The 16,828-nt window shown below is 38.4% G+C and overlaps 1 protein-coding gene across 5 annotated transcripts in view; it reads left to right on the top strand.

The window, feature by feature from the left end:
- The window catches only part of LOC117235984 (phosphofurin acidic cluster sorting protein 2), a 181,282-nt gene that overhangs the window by 163,226 nt on the left and 1,228 nt on the right, over window positions 1-16,828 (top strand). For 2 of the 5 annotated variants that reach the window (XM_033498537.1, XM_033498534.1), the window contains 8 exons: window positions 1,369-1,471; window positions 1,571-1,750; window positions 4,322-4,426; window positions 9,705-9,973; window positions 10,706-10,911; window positions 11,663-12,001; window positions 12,651-13,048; window positions 15,169-15,285. In XM_033498537.1, the coding sequence (XP_033354428.1) occupies window positions 1,369-1,471; window positions 1,571-1,750; window positions 4,322-4,426; window positions 9,705-9,973; window positions 10,706-10,911; window positions 11,663-12,001; window positions 12,651-13,048; window positions 15,169-15,285 (1,717 nt within the window). The remainder of the gene's footprint in view (window positions 1-1,368; window positions 1,472-1,570; window positions 1,751-4,321; window positions 4,427-9,704; window positions 9,974-10,705; window positions 10,912-11,662; window positions 12,002-12,650; window positions 13,049-15,168; window positions 15,286-16,828) is intronic. The other 3 variants (XM_033498536.1, XM_033498535.1, XM_033498538.1) reach the window with 3 other exon arrangements.

Here is a 16,828-nt window from a genome sequence, read left to right as displayed (position 1 = left end):
AGTTGAATTATATTAAGGTTAATACCTATTGCTCAAACTTGCGTTGTTTTGGTGAACCATTTGTGAACTTGTGTCACGCCAACAAGGAACAAGTTCTTCCAAAAATTGTTTCACACTCTACAGTTAACTGTTGACTAGTGAACAATACCAAGTTACAATTAAATTAACTTGAGACTAATAGCTCAAACTCTTGCGTTGTTTTGGTGAACCATGTGTGAACTTGTTCCAGGCCAACAAGAAACAAGTTCTTCCACGGGTGTCTGTTTCACTTTCTGCAATCAACTGTTGACTAATCAACAATACCAGGTTACAGTTGAATTATATTAAGGTTTAATAGCCATCGTTCAAACTCTTGCGTTGTTTTGGTGAACCATGTGTGAACTTGTTCCAGGCCAACAAGAAACAAGTTCTTCCACGGGTGTCTGTTTCACTTTCTGCAATCAACTGTTGACTAATCAACAATACCAGGTTACAGTTGAATTATATTAAGGTTTAATAGCCATCGTTCAAACTCTTGTGTTGTTTTGGTGAACCATGTGTGAACTTGTACCAGGCCAACAAGAAACAAGTATTCTCAAAGATGATTGTTTCATTCTCTACAGTTAACCGTTGATTAATCAACAATCCCAGCTTACAATTGGATCAAATTAAAGTTAATATACATTGTTTAAACACAGATTCATCTTGCTACGAGAACAAAGACGAACTTTCTGATCAACCCAATAAATATTTTCCCTCGAGAACCGCAATAAATAGCCGTAATAGCCATAATAGACCTACTACATCACAGTATTTCATTTTGCAATGAATAATTTTCAAAAATCTAATTAGTTTTGCTTTGCTATGAGTGGACCGAGTGTCCAGCGATTGTTTTACAATTTCGATTATAGTAACAAAGGTGCAATAATTATTAGCTAAGATATAGTCCTGTCAAAGAAATGAAAATATTTTAATAATATAACTAAACTACAAACTTTTGTGCAAGTTCATATTATCAAAGTATAATAAATAAGACAATTCAACAGAAAATTGTTCTCTACCTACCAAATATTATAGAAATCACTACAATCTGTATATTTCATATATATTTTCACCTTATATGTACTCTGTGCAATTTTGCACAAATTTTCTATAAACCCATAAAAATCCACAGTTCAATTACAATCATACTATTATTGTTACTATTAATACTATTACTATTAATATTGAAACAATAACAATTCCTTCCTCCCAACTATACAAGAGCATAGGAACCAAACAAATCTTAATTAAACAACATTAAAGAAATTGCTGCGATAAACGTCAATGCAAATAGCCAGATTGTCATCATCAATAGAATCATCAATAGAATCATCTTTATTCTTGCAGCAAAGAAATCTAAAGCAGAAATTCATAGCGCTGCTGAAAAGACGGTTCAGGGTATCCGAGGACCTCGATCAAGATCAAGAGGAGATCGGGCAAAAGCTGTCAGGTAAGTACACATACATCAACTGTTCCTATCCCAAAACACAGTAGCCACGTGAAGAATTGTGCCAATGTTTCACCGATCGTCTTATTGATTATTTTATAGACTCGTTAACTGGATTTGTTAAAGGGGCAGAAATGGAAATCGAGGAACTGTTCGACGAACTGGAAAATTTTTCAGACAGTGGCCCCGAATTGGACACGATGTCCGTCAGTAGCACGCCCAAGCCGTCCCTGCGCCCTTTCTTCAGCTCTAGTCGATCTCTTCTCGCGCCTCCTCACTCCGGTAAGTGAATCGCTCGTTTTCGTTCGTCCAAACATAGTTGAGTATCGTAGATTTTGTGATCATGTGAATCTCGATTGGCAAATACGAGTTGCTCGATACGACGATCAGTGCGGCGTAAAGAACAGTGGAGCGAAAAGAGAAAATATACAGCAGGTGTACATAACGCGAGACCTGTACAGATCGGTCTAATTGTTGCCTCTGTCGAAATAGTTGAGCACACGGTAAGGAACACTGTGGTTATATGATGACACTTGACGAGTGTTACCTATGTTTCCATTCATGCTTCTGCTAGAAAGTAAAAAGACAAGAACACCTTCTACATGTAGAGAAAACGACCTAGCGGAACAATTGTCTTCGTTTATTTATTTATCTAATTATTTCTAATTACTTGTTTGAGCAATGTAATCGCTGTTGATATCTAATTCCCTGTCTTGCAGTCTTTTCGTAGTTGTGTCGTAGGCGTAGGACAAGAGTTCACAATTCTAACAAGCCTAGCGATCGCAGCAAACACCTACAATATTCATTTAGAAGCATTCGACATGAAATTCTGATACTCTACAAAAATATATTACGCTAAACGCTTGACACGAGTACCCTAGTCGTCTCTTTTTATCGATTGTCTGAAACCTCAACGGAGGTTTATCAAAGAACCCGCGTGGCCAGGACGTGTTCCAGGCATGTAAATATGAAACCGGAATGTTTATATAGAAAACGTTTATTGTATGAAAATGATTAAAGATATTCTATTCGAAGTATTGCCCATCGCTAACTATACATTTTTCCCACCTGTCTGGCAATTGGTGGACGCCACGCCAAAAGAACTGTCGCTCTTTTGAGGCAAACCAGCCATCGAGCCATTTTCGTACATTCTCGTAAGAAGCGAAGTGCTGGTCAGAAAGTGCGTGTCCCATCGATGCAAATAAATAGTAATCGGACGGAGCCAAGTCTGGTGAGTAAGCCGCGTGCGAAAGGATTTCCCAACTGAACGCTTCGATCGTTTCCTGGACCGGTTATGCTGTATGTGATGGTCCATCATCACGAAGCAAAATTACTTTGTGTTGCCTTTTTGATATTCTGGTCGTTTTTCACGCAAAGCTTGATACAAATCGATCGTTTGTTGTCGGTAGCGCTCAGCATTAACGGTTTCGCCAGGTTTTAACAGTTCATAATAGATCACACCCTTCTGATCCCACCAAACACAGAGCATTGTCTTCCATCCACAGCGATTTGGTCTTGTAGTCGATGTCGGTGGTTCGCCTGGGGCTGCCCATGATCTTTTACGCTTAGGATCCTCAAAATATATCCACTTTTCATCGCCAGTCACAATTCGATGGAGAAATGACTTTCTTTTGTACCTGGCGAGCAGCATTTCACAAGTGGTTTTCCGGTTTCCCTGCTGTCTTTCGTTCGGTTCATGCGGAACCCATTTTCCCACCTTCTGGATCTTTCCCATGGCTTTCAAACGTATGGAGACGGCTTCTCGTGTCACGTTTAATTGATCAGCGAGTTGTTGTTGCGTTTGAGCGTCATCCTCATCCGACGATGCTTGCAATTCGCTGTCTTGAAACTTTTTCGGTGGTCTTCCACGTTCTTCGTTCCTCGCGTCAAAATTGCCACTTCTGAATTTTTTAAACCACTCAAAGCACGGTGATTTACCAAGAGCGTGCTCACCGTAAGCCTCGACAAGCATTCGATGCGATTCTGCATCAGTTTTCTTCAAATGCTAACAGAAAGTCAATGCTGTCCGCAAATCGTCGTTTCCAGGCACAAAATTTGACGTGTTCAACGCTATTACAAACTATACTGTCGTATGAAACTTGTATTGTTCTGAGTCGAAAATATTTGTGAGATGCCAACAAAGACTTTTGGCATCAATGACGCAGTTCAGTGATAACTGCATTATCAGCTAGGTCCATCTATAGGGAAATTCCGGTTTCATACTTACAGGCCTGATAATTATAAAAGTTAGCAAACTTGATATAATATTGTGATATTCCTAGGCAAATAATGGGAAATATAGCAAAGTAGTTTTTCCTATACAATACACTGTGAAGTATTCAATAAAATATTTAATAATAATAAACAGTAAAGTAATCAATAATTAAATTATTATCATATACTAAATATTATTGTTAAATTACATTCAAGTTTTACGTAATATCATCCTGATATTAATCCTCCTTTCTAGTAATCGATATTAATTAAAATCTTTCAACGCTAATTCGAACATCCTGAATAATATAATCTAATTGAAATATCCGTAATCGTTTCATTTGTACTCGGACCGATACGACTGCGTCCCAGGTCCCAGGAACTTTCCAAATTATTTACCATCGTTCGTGATCGTTTCTTCGTTCGTTTGAATAGCACAAATTCGAAATACGACTAGCAAAGTCGTCGAGATGCAACACGAGTAACGAACCGACAGATATCGCACGTTGAGTACCGATCATTTTTTAGTAAAAATAGAAGCGCAAATGTTGTTTCGTTGCCAATACGGATTCAGATCTGTTTAACTAAGTGAAAGTCTGGTGCGTTGGCTTTGCATTGTTGCATGTTACGATTCGGTAGTAGTAACCAACGAGGAGACCGGAAACACTGCTGCGACAGCCATAGGTCAGCAGAGCGCAGGTCAGCCAGCTAAAGAGAAACAGCGTATCGGACACACCACTCCAGGTATGTAAAGGCACACCGGATCGTCGCGATTTCCAAGGACAAATTATCCCCGGATCGTTTTTCTTTCTTTCTTTCTTTCTTTTATTTTTTCTTTTGTTTTGAAGAATCTTCGCTTCGCCGCCGAACGAGCATGCCTGCGTGAATTTGAACAGCATGACACGCCTTTCTTTCATTTTTTCATTGACCTTCTCGCGACGATTTTGCTGCTCATCGGCCAAAGTGTAGATCGAACGAGTTGATTTGATTGTAGATCTTTTTTCGTTATTTTTTTCTTTTGGTATTTTCGTGCTGTCGTGGCTATGAAAATGTGCTTGGTAGCGGAAATTCATGTTATGATATACTTTACACGACGAGGAGCACGATAGTTGGTGATTTTCGGTAATTATGTAATCGGTAAAATTGACGTTTTAACGTGTAACGTGTTTCGCGAGGGTAATTTTGTTCTTACAGAAACAGGGCAATTTTTCATGTCAAGTGGAAGATTTATGTCGATTGATCGCAGCGTAATCGCATATTAATATTCTTTGTATCCTTGTATTAATATTATACACATATACAGGGTGATTGGTAATTGGTGGTACAAGCGGAAAGGGGTGATTCTACGCGAAAAAAGAAGTCGAAAATATAGAATAAAAATTTTTCGTTTGAGGCTTCGTTTCCGAGAAAATCGACGTTGAATTTTCGCTCGGTACGCGTGCGGTACGTTATAACGGATCTCACTGTAGATCGTTGTCTCGATCGAAAAATTAAAAAAAAAAATTTTTGTTCTATATTTTCGACTTCTTTTTTCGCGTAGAATCACCCCCTTTCCGCTTGTACCACAAGTTACCAACCACCCTGTATATACATATCTGACAGCACGTACACTTTTGTAGTTTAAAACGCAACTCATGTAACGACGTACTTCTTTCCTCTCTCCTTAGGAACAATAAAATCAGTTGGTCAATTATTTCTCTAATTACTCGAAATGAACCTATTTGAAATTCACTTTCATTTTCCAAATTAAAACATTTGTAATTATCTCTAAAAAAAAAATTCCTTTTTTAAATAGAATGCTATAATACACGAAAGTGATATATTTCTGTTATATGAAATAATCTGAGGAACTATTCCAAATATCGTTTGCCATGCAATGTTTTTCAATGAATCATAGCAAGAAATATTTAAAACAATGAAATATTCCGAATCTAGAGGCTGAAGAAGCGTTTCGAACAGAATTTGCTTCGTTTCGGGGGCGACATCTCGCGATGGTCGATCTTATGTAGGCGGACGTGCCTTCGAGATTTCAAGCTGATCTTCGCTCTTCTAAAGGGAACCATGCACTTTCTTATACACCGTTCGATACAGTTTCTAATTCTCTACAAAAAAGTATTATACCATTTTAGTCTCGCAAGACTCGTTGTATGAAAGATAAAGGAAGATAATATGGTGCTCTTACGTTCGCCTTCTCCGCGTCTCCTATACGCTGCACCCAACGAAGTTAACATTGCAATATCTTTCAAACTGTCCATTTTCGGATACAAGTACCTAGATACTTTTTTGTAGAGAATTAGAAGCTGCATCGAACAACTGTGAAAAAAATATATAATTCCATTTAAAGGGACAAAGGTCACCTTGAGATCTCGCAAACGCCTGCACCTAGGCAAATCTGCTGGTTATCGTGAGACGTTCCACTCGAAACAGAACAAATTTTATCTGGCAGACTTTTTCCAATAATTTATTCATCATTTATAAATAATTTAATTGGTATTTAATGAAATTAATATTTGCGTGGGTCGGTTCAAAGTTACTCGTCCAGTATCAAGTTTTGAGCGTAGAGAGGAAGAAGTAGACAAATAATTAAAATTAGACAATCGCGCTAGTATCTGGCCAACGTGTATTTAGTCAGTTTTGGCTTATTGTTAATTGGCAGACTGAAACATGTAGCTACATATGGCGGTGTACGCAATTTTGTAGATTGCAGAAGGAACTCGAGCGCGTGAATGACCTCTTGCTAACCGACAGAAGCTAACCGACTCGGTAATTAGATGTCTATTAGTTCCACCGTACACCAGCAATAATCGTTCAATGTGCAATTTCTTCCTCGTAGTACCTATACACTACCAGCTAAAATCACAGCCAGCCTCGATAATTTCATCACTTTTCACTGCGACACTGGACGTTTCAGTTACCTTAACACGACAAATGACCCAAGTCAAAAAGAGAAACCTTTCGTATCCTGGCTCATTTCTCTTCTGTCCTTTAGAAAACACAAACGAACGAAGCATTCGGTGGAAAGACGAGCAACAGTCGTCAGATCGAGTAACAAAATAATTCGATGTGGAAAAATAAGTGCGAGGAAAAAGTATTCAGTTGCTTCCTCAAAAAAGACAATTGCTCTGCTGTTGCATGTTGATCGGCGCGAACGTACGCCAATCGGAACGAGTTATCCCATTTGGTTGTTTATTAATAAATTAACAGCGCAAAATTACGCTCATTTTTGCGCCGAATGCTCTTCTTTCATCTTCATATAACTGATCAAAGTGATTTCACGCTGCGTATAATATATCGAAATTATTCTACTGCTCTTAACCAGTCAGCTGTAAGACGAGTATACTCGTCAAACTGCAATATTCTGCAACATAAAGTGAAGTTGTAACGAAGCGACAATTTGATTTTGCAATTTTAGTCACCGACACGCCCCGTCATAATTCGAATTATCGCCATTTCTTCATGACGAGTATACTCGTCGGACATAGCTAACTGGTTAAGGGCCCTCGTATTCCCATTATCCTTGCGTCGTACGCGATCAGCACGCTGACAAGAAAGCCCTCGTTCGTGGTAGACGTTAGAACACACCTGTAAGACCGATACTGATATATCTGTAAGGAAATGAGATGGAAATAAACGTTTATCTACCATCTGATCTCTTTTGTAGTCATTTTTGTTTGCTTCCGCGACACAATGAAAATCCAGTTCGATTTCTCTCAACGATAAAAAAAAAAAAAGAAAGAGAGCGGGCAGATCTCTCTCCCCTCGAATCGAACGTCCAGATCGTTGCTGCAGAAGAGATTGTGTTAACCGTGTGTCTGTGTGCTTTTTATACGCCTGTCTGTACATAGCGAATTTGAACAAAAGTGAAAAGCAAATTGCAACACCAAAAACCCTGCCCGCTGGCCTCTCTCTTTCTGCCTCTCTCTATCTACTTGTACGTACGTATCTCTTTTTATACTATGAACTATATTGTTACATCTATCGCTGTCTCTCTTCTTTTACTAACTCTACTTGTTTCTTACTCTTTCTCTCTGTCTCTCTCTTTCTATCTATCTATCTATGGTCGCTGTACCGATTAACACGCCACACGTTCGATTGCGAGTGTTCTTGAAGCTTCACTGATCTTCTTAACGAATAGAAGCGAAAGAAAAGAAAAGAAAAACACATGTCTCGAATCACGAACGCCTGTTGCCCGTTGCATTTTGCGCGCAGATTCGTGTGGTGTATCCTTTTCCATTGATACGTTTTAGTAAGTTCTCTTATATATATATATTATACATACTATCTATGTACGTACATATTGGCTTGGCAACTAAGCGGTTGTGGATTTTGTCAATATTGCTGATCTTCGCACTTCTAAAGGGAACCAGGCACTTTCTTATACACCGTTCGATACAGTTTCTAATTCTCTACAAAAAAGTATTATACCATTTTAGTCTTGTAAGACTCGTTGTATGAGAGACAAGGGAAGATAATATGGTGCTCTTACGTTCGCCTTCTCCCATGCGCTGCACCCAACGAAGTTAACATTGCAATATCTTTCAAACTGTCCATTTTCGGATACAAGTACCTAGATACTTTTTTGTAGAGAATTAGAAGCTGCATCGAACAACTGTGAAAAAAATATATAGTTCCATTTAAAGGGACAAAGGTCACCTTGAGATATCGCAAACGCCTGCACCTAGGCAAATCTGCTGGTTATCGTGAGACGTCCCACTCGTCTGTACGTCGTCAAAACGTCTGTACTTGCCATTAGGTGGTATTGACACAATCCGCAGTCACTTAATTGCCAACCCAATATATCGTCGGTTTAACAGAAGAGCGACGCATCTGCGGGATCATCGATTTTTGGATATTCGGGAACTGTCACTCCTGAGGGAATCTCGCCTGCTATTTTGCAGGAATATTTAGTAGATGTTGTTAAAATATTAAAATAGTTATTATGTATAATTATAACAACACGATTATAGTATCACAGTTATCGATTGCTTTAATCGTTTTTTACCTTCTGAGGGTATCATAATCATTTCAATTGAAAAGTGTAGTCCGGCTAAATGGACGTTTGTCAAACCACCGATAGGAAATGAATATTTACGTTCAGAGATCCCCAGGCTAATCTGTCGGAGGATGAAATTCAATTAGGCGATGAATATGAACTTCGTGCGTAGTAATTAATCAGTTAACTGCGTTTCACGAATATACGCGTGAAAAAGAGAACTTCAAATTATCAACTTCGCAGACGTCCCCTGCTTTTACAGTTTGAACATATTGCAGTTGCCACTTTGTCGCTGCAAATTGTACAGTGGTAACGAGAAGAAATTGCTTTATCGCTGAATGGTTGAGCAATTGATAATTTCGAGTTTGCATCAGGTTCTCTGGAAATTCAGGATTTCCAGGAAAAGCTACCTAAACGTCTCTTGATCTTCATTTAGCGGTGTCGCACTTCTGGCAAACTGACAACACGCGTACAATGTGTCGAACCGAGCCATCGCGTCGATTAATTAAACGCATAGTGTACGTTAGTATAACGATTCGTTTGAACGCGTTAATAGAGCCGCCTGTGTGTGTGTGTGTGTGTGTGTGTACTTCTCCGCGGGTTAATCGATCACACATTAATCAATTGCCACGTACGTTATTGATCGTAAAGTTGGGGCCATAATCGACGAGTGAAAAGAGCAACTTGATTCGCCTAAATCTAATTTAATTACCTAATAAATTGCAGAATAGAGGAAAATGTGGTGCTGTTTTCCTAAAAAAAAAAAATTCACCTCTTTATTCGCAAATTCTCTTCTACTGTCAAATTAGTAATTTCGAACGAATGTTAAGCCGAACCTTCGAAATATCCCTCAGATATTCTCTACGCGTAACCCACATCTTCTGCCTCTTCTCGGACAAGATGAAGAAATAAACGAAATGGGAATTTACAAATTATGTCTCGAATTTACGGTCGATAACGCGCGGCCAATTTCCTGCGATACGATTAGGCAAATGCACCGCGACGAAGAGTAATGAAATTTCGTTGCAGAACGTGGCGTGGATAGGCAAAGTGACGATAGTTCCCGAAGAGCGGACAGCGACTCGCACCCGGAAAATTGGACGGATCACGAGGCGAACGATCCGCCGAATTACGTGACGGGCTCGCCGCCCAAATCGGAACAGCATAACAAGGCCGAGAACACGGACAAACGGAGCAGGCTTTTTACTCGCGACAGAGGCGTGCCGGCCACCAATAAGTCCAAGAAGCATAGCCTCAGTGTGGACCTGAAGCCTCCTGCCGACTTGAATAGCTCGGAGGTAGATGGAATATTCGATCGTACACAGCATATCGTATCGTATATAGTATACAGTGTATCGCTGCTAGAATTACAATACACACTAAGTACACTATGCACTACATATACTATGTACCGTGTACACTATACAGTGTGCACATTATGCACCGTGGGCACCATGTACACTATGCACATTATGCACTACATACACTATGCACACTATGCACTATATACTGTGTACACTATACGCTATATACACTACGCAGTGTATACACTATACGCTATATACACTACGCAGTGTATACACTATACAGCATATACACTGTATACTATGTACACTGTGCACTACACAGACCATGTGCACTATACACTATGTACAGTAGTGTATCACTGCTAGTATATACATTTATCTTGATATCGCACATAGTGTACGGTGTATTAAATACGAAAGCGACGTCACCGTATCGTCGCTCGTCTCGCAGCTATTTGACGAAAAAGATTCTCCCACAACATAGAAATACAAATCGATACGACATAAAACAGATGAGAATCTCGATTCTCCACGGTTCCCTTATTTACGTACGTATCTTCGTAATCAGCGACGCGTATAAATTCTCGATATATTCAATTTATTGTCCATGATAGAATTTAATTGCGCTCGAACATGAGAGCAGTCGCGATCGTGATCTTGAAACATTTCGCTCGTACGTTAAGCTGGACACGCGTATTTAAAGCGGGCCACGTATTGTTTCAGCCGAGGAAAGCGTTGGTCGAGCAATTAAGCCGGGTTTTGCCGGATGACAGTTTGCCGGACGCTGTGTCGTTGGTGTCGCTGGCTGATCCTGGCGCGGCTGTGCTGGCCACGAGACTTCAAGAAAGGAACCACAGGGTCCTGACGACCGCCTCTCCGGCGGATATTCGTGCCACGTTCACGTGCTTGGTCACGCGAATACAGAAATTGTAACTAATAATTTACTTAACGACATAACGATCTTCCCTTTAGTTAACTAGTTAGCTGTTTTCCGCGAGTATACACATCGCGAAGAAATTACGATATCTCTTGTCATGACGAGTATACTCGTCACGAAGAAATGGCAATATTCCGCGTTACCACGAGAAAGCAAAACAGTCATTTTGTTGTAACTTGATTCTATATTAATAACAGCCACTCTGCGTTTGACGAGTATACTCGTCACGAAGAAATGGCAATATTCCGCGTTACCACGAGAAAGCAAAACAGTCATTTTGTTGTAACTTGATTCTATATTAATAACAGCCACTCTGCGTTTGACGAGTATACTCGTCACGAAGAAATGGCAATATTCCGCGTTACCACGAGAAAGCAAAACAGTTATTTTATTGTAACTTGATTCTGTATTAATAACAGCCATTCTGCGTTCGACGAGTATACTCGTCGTCGCTTACTTTTTGCGGCACATTTTATGTGCACACTTTTCGAAGTTTTCAAAGAGTCCGCAACAACTACGAACGTACTCATCGCAACGCAAAATATTGCCATTTCTTCGTGACGAGTATACTCGTCAAAAACAGCTAACTGATTAATTAACGGTTTATCCTCACTAGTACTTCGCTGCGAATCTACTGGAAGATATAATTCTAATACAATATAAATATAAATATCATAGAATATTGAAAATATTAATAACAATGATAATATTTATTAATAACGAAACCATCTTGTCATTTCTAGTTGTAACAGCTCCGCTAAGCCGCCGGCACCGATCAAAGTAGTCATTGCCGGTGGTGACGGTTTCGTGAATGCAGTGCTCCGCCACTACGTGGATCAGCTAAGTTTCCGACCGCAGAGTTATCTCAAGTTCTTCGTCGTGCCTCTGGGCTCCAATACGTTGTCCAAATACCTCGGCTCCATAGACGCCAAGTACTCAATGTTGTTCGGTGACGAGTGGAAAGAATTGTTGGAAAGGGAGGGCGGTGGCGCGAGCGAGGGTGCGGCCAGAGTTTCCGAGTATTTGGCTTCGGCTGGTACAACCTTGCTACTGCCGATTGCGGAAGCCATGGTTACCTACAGGTACAATATCCAGGCGGTTCAATTGATTTTTACGTCTATACATTATGGATTTTCTTTACACGATACTAGGCTACCCGAGTGGTTTTGCCCACACAGTATTTTCAATTTATGAGATGCTTTTAGGGGTTGAATCTCGAAAAAAGCTTAAACACGTGTTTGTTTATTTTTAATGAAGAGTTTCTATGCCGAACTTCGAGTCTCTAACTTTTGCAGATATAGAGTTTGTCCTTTGAGAAAACAATTTAGTCCTTTTTCACCCCCCCCCCATTCGGCTTGAATTTGCAGAAAAAAGTGCGGATAAGTATAGCATCGCTGGGAAATTTGTTAATCCCCGTTTCTTGCAAGAAATCTTCTTCGAAGAATCAAAAGATCCCCTTTCAAAAAATAAATTTCTGACTCTACTGTATCTTCATAAAAGCGTCTAAATTCCATCCAAACTCGAAAGTTGCTTTTATCTTTCATAATAGAAAGTTGTTAAAACCAACTGCTACTGACACGAATCGTCATAAAATCTTGTTATAAAAATTATTATGAAAACAAATTACAGAAGGTATTAAAATATAAAAATACAAATTGGGACTTTAGCTGTTCGTACGCTGAAGCAGAGATCATAACAAGAACCAAACATCGTTGCGTTTTAATTTCGCAGAGAAACAGACGACAGCAGCCAAATCTTCATCCCATTCATAAACGACGTCCGCGTGGGTTGTCCGGACAGCAGTTCCTCCGCGTCGGTTGACCTCGAAGAGAGCAACGTGACCATGTCTGGCTCTCCACCTTCTCTGCCACCCCCTGCATTACCTGTTCCACTTCCTGGTAGGTTAACGCCACCAAGCAGCCCGAACGTCGGTCAACCAACGAGGGAAGGCTGGGAACCGGTCGAGTTACAACTCGATTATTGGAGCAAGCAAACACAGGGTGAAAAGGGCAAGAACACATTAAGACAGGCGTTTAGGGCGTTACACGTTCAGAGACTTCCGCCTCTGGGTGAAACTCCTGGCCACTATTTGTCCATGAACTACACCACAAAGGAGAAGAAACAGAAAAGTACGTGTCAAGTTGCGTCGTTTGTAACTTTCCGACTAACCAACTTTTATTCAGATGACGAATTTTGGCAACTTTGCAATTGCCAAAAGTATGCGAGTACCACTGGCAAGATTAACCAGCTGGCTGTTTCTGACGAGTATACTCGTCACGAGGAAACGGCGATATTTCGCATTATGACGAGTATACTCGTCACGCGTAACAAGTACAATTTGTTGTTTAAATTTCAATTTAGTAATTGCAGTGGATTGTAGTAATGAAATTAAACCGTAGGACATCCATTTAATTAATTAACTTAATTCTATGTCATAATAGTCACGCGTACTCTGCGTTTGACAAGTATACTCGTCACACGTAACAAGTGCAATTTGTTGTTTAAATTTCAATTTAGTAATTGCAGTGGATTGCAGTAATGAAATTAAATCGTAGGACATCCATTTAGTTAATTAACTTAATTCTATGTCATAATAGTCACGCGTACTCTGCGTTTGACGAGTATACTCGTCACACGTAACAAGTACAATATGTTGTTTAAATTCCAATTTAGTAATTGCAGTGGATTGCAGTAATGAAGTTAAAACGTAAAACAGTCATTTCGTTAATTGACTTAATTCTAATTTATAAGAGCCTCGCGTACTCTTCGTTTGACGAGTATACTCGTCACGCGTAACAAGTACAATTTGTTGTTTAAATTCCAATTTAGTAATTGCAGTGGATTGCAGTAATGAAGTTAAAACGTAAAACAGTCATTTCGTTAATTAACTTAATTCTAATTTATAAGAGCCTCGCGTACTCTTCGTTTGACGAGTATACTCGTCTCGCGTAACAAGTACAATTTGTTGTTTAAATTCCAATTTAGTAATTGCAGTGGATTGCAGTAATGAAGTTAAACCGTAAAACATCCATTTAGTTAATTAATTTAATTCTGATTTATAAGAGCCTCGCGTGCTCTTCGTTTGACGAGTATACTCGTCACACGTAACAAGTACAATATGTTGTTTAAATTCCAATTTAGTAATTGCAGTGGATTGCAGTAATGAAGTTAAACTGTAAAACAGTCATTTCGTTAATTAATTTAATTCTAATTTATGAGCCTCTCATGTTCAGCGCTTGACGAGTATACTCGTCATCACTCACTTTTTGCCACACATTTCAGATGCACACTTTTCAAAGAGGACGCAACATACTAACTAACTGGTTAATGATAACTTTTAATAAAATGTAATATGTTTGTGTGTGTATATGTATATTTACTGTCATTGGTATATTATATACGTATAATTTTAATTTAATTTTCATATGTGCAATTTTTAGTCTCAATTATTTATATGTACATTATTTTGGACAATTGTAAACTCAAAAACATTTTCTGTGTTGTTTCTTCGATATTTCTAAGGAACCACTGAGTGAATGCCTGAATATGTTAAGTGAAATTGTTTTTGAAAATGGCTAAATTGAACCCTGTATTACGTAAGAAGATTATTTTTTTCAATAACTGAAACTGCAAACGAAAAGACAATTTCTCAAACAAGACGATGCTGAATAGAGTTATGACGATGGCCAGCATCGAGTCTTAATCCGAACACGACCCAGAGCCCCAAAAGAAGCACAAAATCCACGTAGGAAGATATTCAAAACAAAACTATAAATAAGTTAGCGATTAGTGCACCTGAGGGATTAATAATAGTAATCAAAAACAGAGGAGAATCCACGAAATATGGAACGAAAACGTAACAAAATTAACACTGAATTTGCATCTTTAGCCAGAAGCAGAAGCACAATTTTAAGAGAAAATTTAACGTTTCCCTAATCTTCAATTCTGTTTTACATTGTAATACGAAATTGTACAAACGATTCGGTCAATTTTTCTTTTAATATTACGAACAATCTAAAAATACAGTTGAGCTTGTAATTATTCACGTATACTATACGTACGTGGATCATATGTGTGAGTATATATTCGAAACTGGTAGCATAAAATGAGATTAAATTAAATTAAAACGTGAAAATCCCACGAGAGCAATTAGGAGTTAAATATAATTCACATCTAACTACGTTGTATTCTTCTGAAATGGTATTAGTTTTCAGACAAAATTTTATACGTTTGTCCGTTTCATTTGCAGTAATGAGACTGGGTAAGAAGAAAGAGAAAGAGAAGGAAAACGAGCCAAAGAGTCAAACGGTGGAAGGCGTGACACGACTTATATGCTCTGCGAAGACTCACAACATTCCATTAAGAGGTAACAACATGTGCCAGTTTTCTCCTAATATTACGTGTATACAAAACGTACGAAAATCACAGTATTTTTTAGGATAAGAGAAATCGAAATTTTCATTGGAAATTTTCTTCTTACGTTATATGATAATGCTATTAGACTCATATTTTAATTAAAATTATAGCGACAATTAGAAGAGAATTATAGAGAATGAAAATTTACGTTTAACCGTCGGTTGTCGCACTGGGGTTCGCCCAAAGCCAAGTTGTTCAACTTTCCAATTTCCAATTGGAACTTTCACGAAGCTGCTGTTATAAAAACAACAGAGATATTCAGTGGAAAAAATTGGGAACGTAGTTTCAACATCCTGGAATACGTTTTGATAAGAAAAACGGTTAACAAACCAAGTGAGATTATTTAAAAAAAACAGAGAATCCTTGTAACTGTAAGTTTCGATAGAGAAACATTTTTAAGTGAAAAATGCTGTAACTCTTCTTACGTTTTCTCGTAAAAAATTTAACATGTTGGTTTTAAGACGTGTTACTCTAAGAAATAGTTTTCGAATAAGAACAATACAATTATGTGAATATACAGGGTGATTGGTAACTGGTGGTACAAGCGGAAAGGGGGTGATTCTACGCGAAAAAAGAAGTCGAAAATATAGAATAAAAATTTTTCGTTCGAGGCTTTGTTTTCGAGAAAATCGACTTTGAATTTTCGCTCGGTACGCGTTCGGTACGTTATAACGGATCTCATTGTAGATCGTTGTCTCGATGGAAAAATTAAAAAAAAAAATTTTTTATTCTATATTTTCGACTTCTTTTTTCGCGTAGAATCACCCCTTTTCACTTGTATCACCAGTTACCAGCCACCCTGTATATAATGAGAAAATCAATTTACTCGCACGTACAGGTACAACCATCTTTTGTTTTAATTGTGTGCGTAGATTTAGGTGTAAAGAAGTATAATATTGATTTCAATCAGTTCTTGCGCGAAAATATGTATGCAAAAGCTGCACAGAGATAAAACACGTTCGGCTGCAGCGAAAAATACACCTTTGCCACAGTTGGGTCAATATGACCCATTACTAAGTCTAGCAGCGTGGTCATCAGATATTTTAAAAAACACTGCAAATTAACAGATTGTACACGATAGTCTCGAAGTAAAACTTAAATGACCTTAATGACTTAACGACAACCGAAGGTTAAAATATTCTACAACTTTTCCATTTTTTTTATTTCGTATCTCTTTCATTTTCAAGGCCACTATACAGAAATTTATTGTACGCACAAAAAGGCAAATTTCTAAGTGACACGTCTACAACTTTGTCATGTTTCAAGTCTTTGTATTCATACGATCATGTTTATTAATTTCTTTGACTCAAGGAATTCATCAGGTTGTCCGAAAAGTTTCTTTGCTTTTCTAAGAAAACGATAGATGCACATTGTTTCTTTTATATTATTTTTATTTAGCGATAATAGAACGATAGAAATATCTTCAATAAAATAACATGAACCAAACAATTTGCATCTATCGTTTGCTCATAGAACGCAAGGAATTTCTGGCA

Source organism: Bombus vosnesenskii, unplaced genomic scaffold (assembly GCF_011952255.1).
Source record: "Bombus vosnesenskii isolate JDL3184/JDL3185 unplaced genomic scaffold, Bvos_JDL3184-5_v1.1 scf7180000013336, whole genome shotgun sequence".
In the NCBI taxonomy this organism is placed as follows: Eukaryota; Metazoa; Arthropoda; class Insecta; order Hymenoptera; family Apidae; genus Bombus; species Bombus vosnesenskii.
The sequence above is the reverse complement of the archived record's forward strand: the minus strand, read 5'-3'. Positions and strand labels throughout refer to the sequence as shown.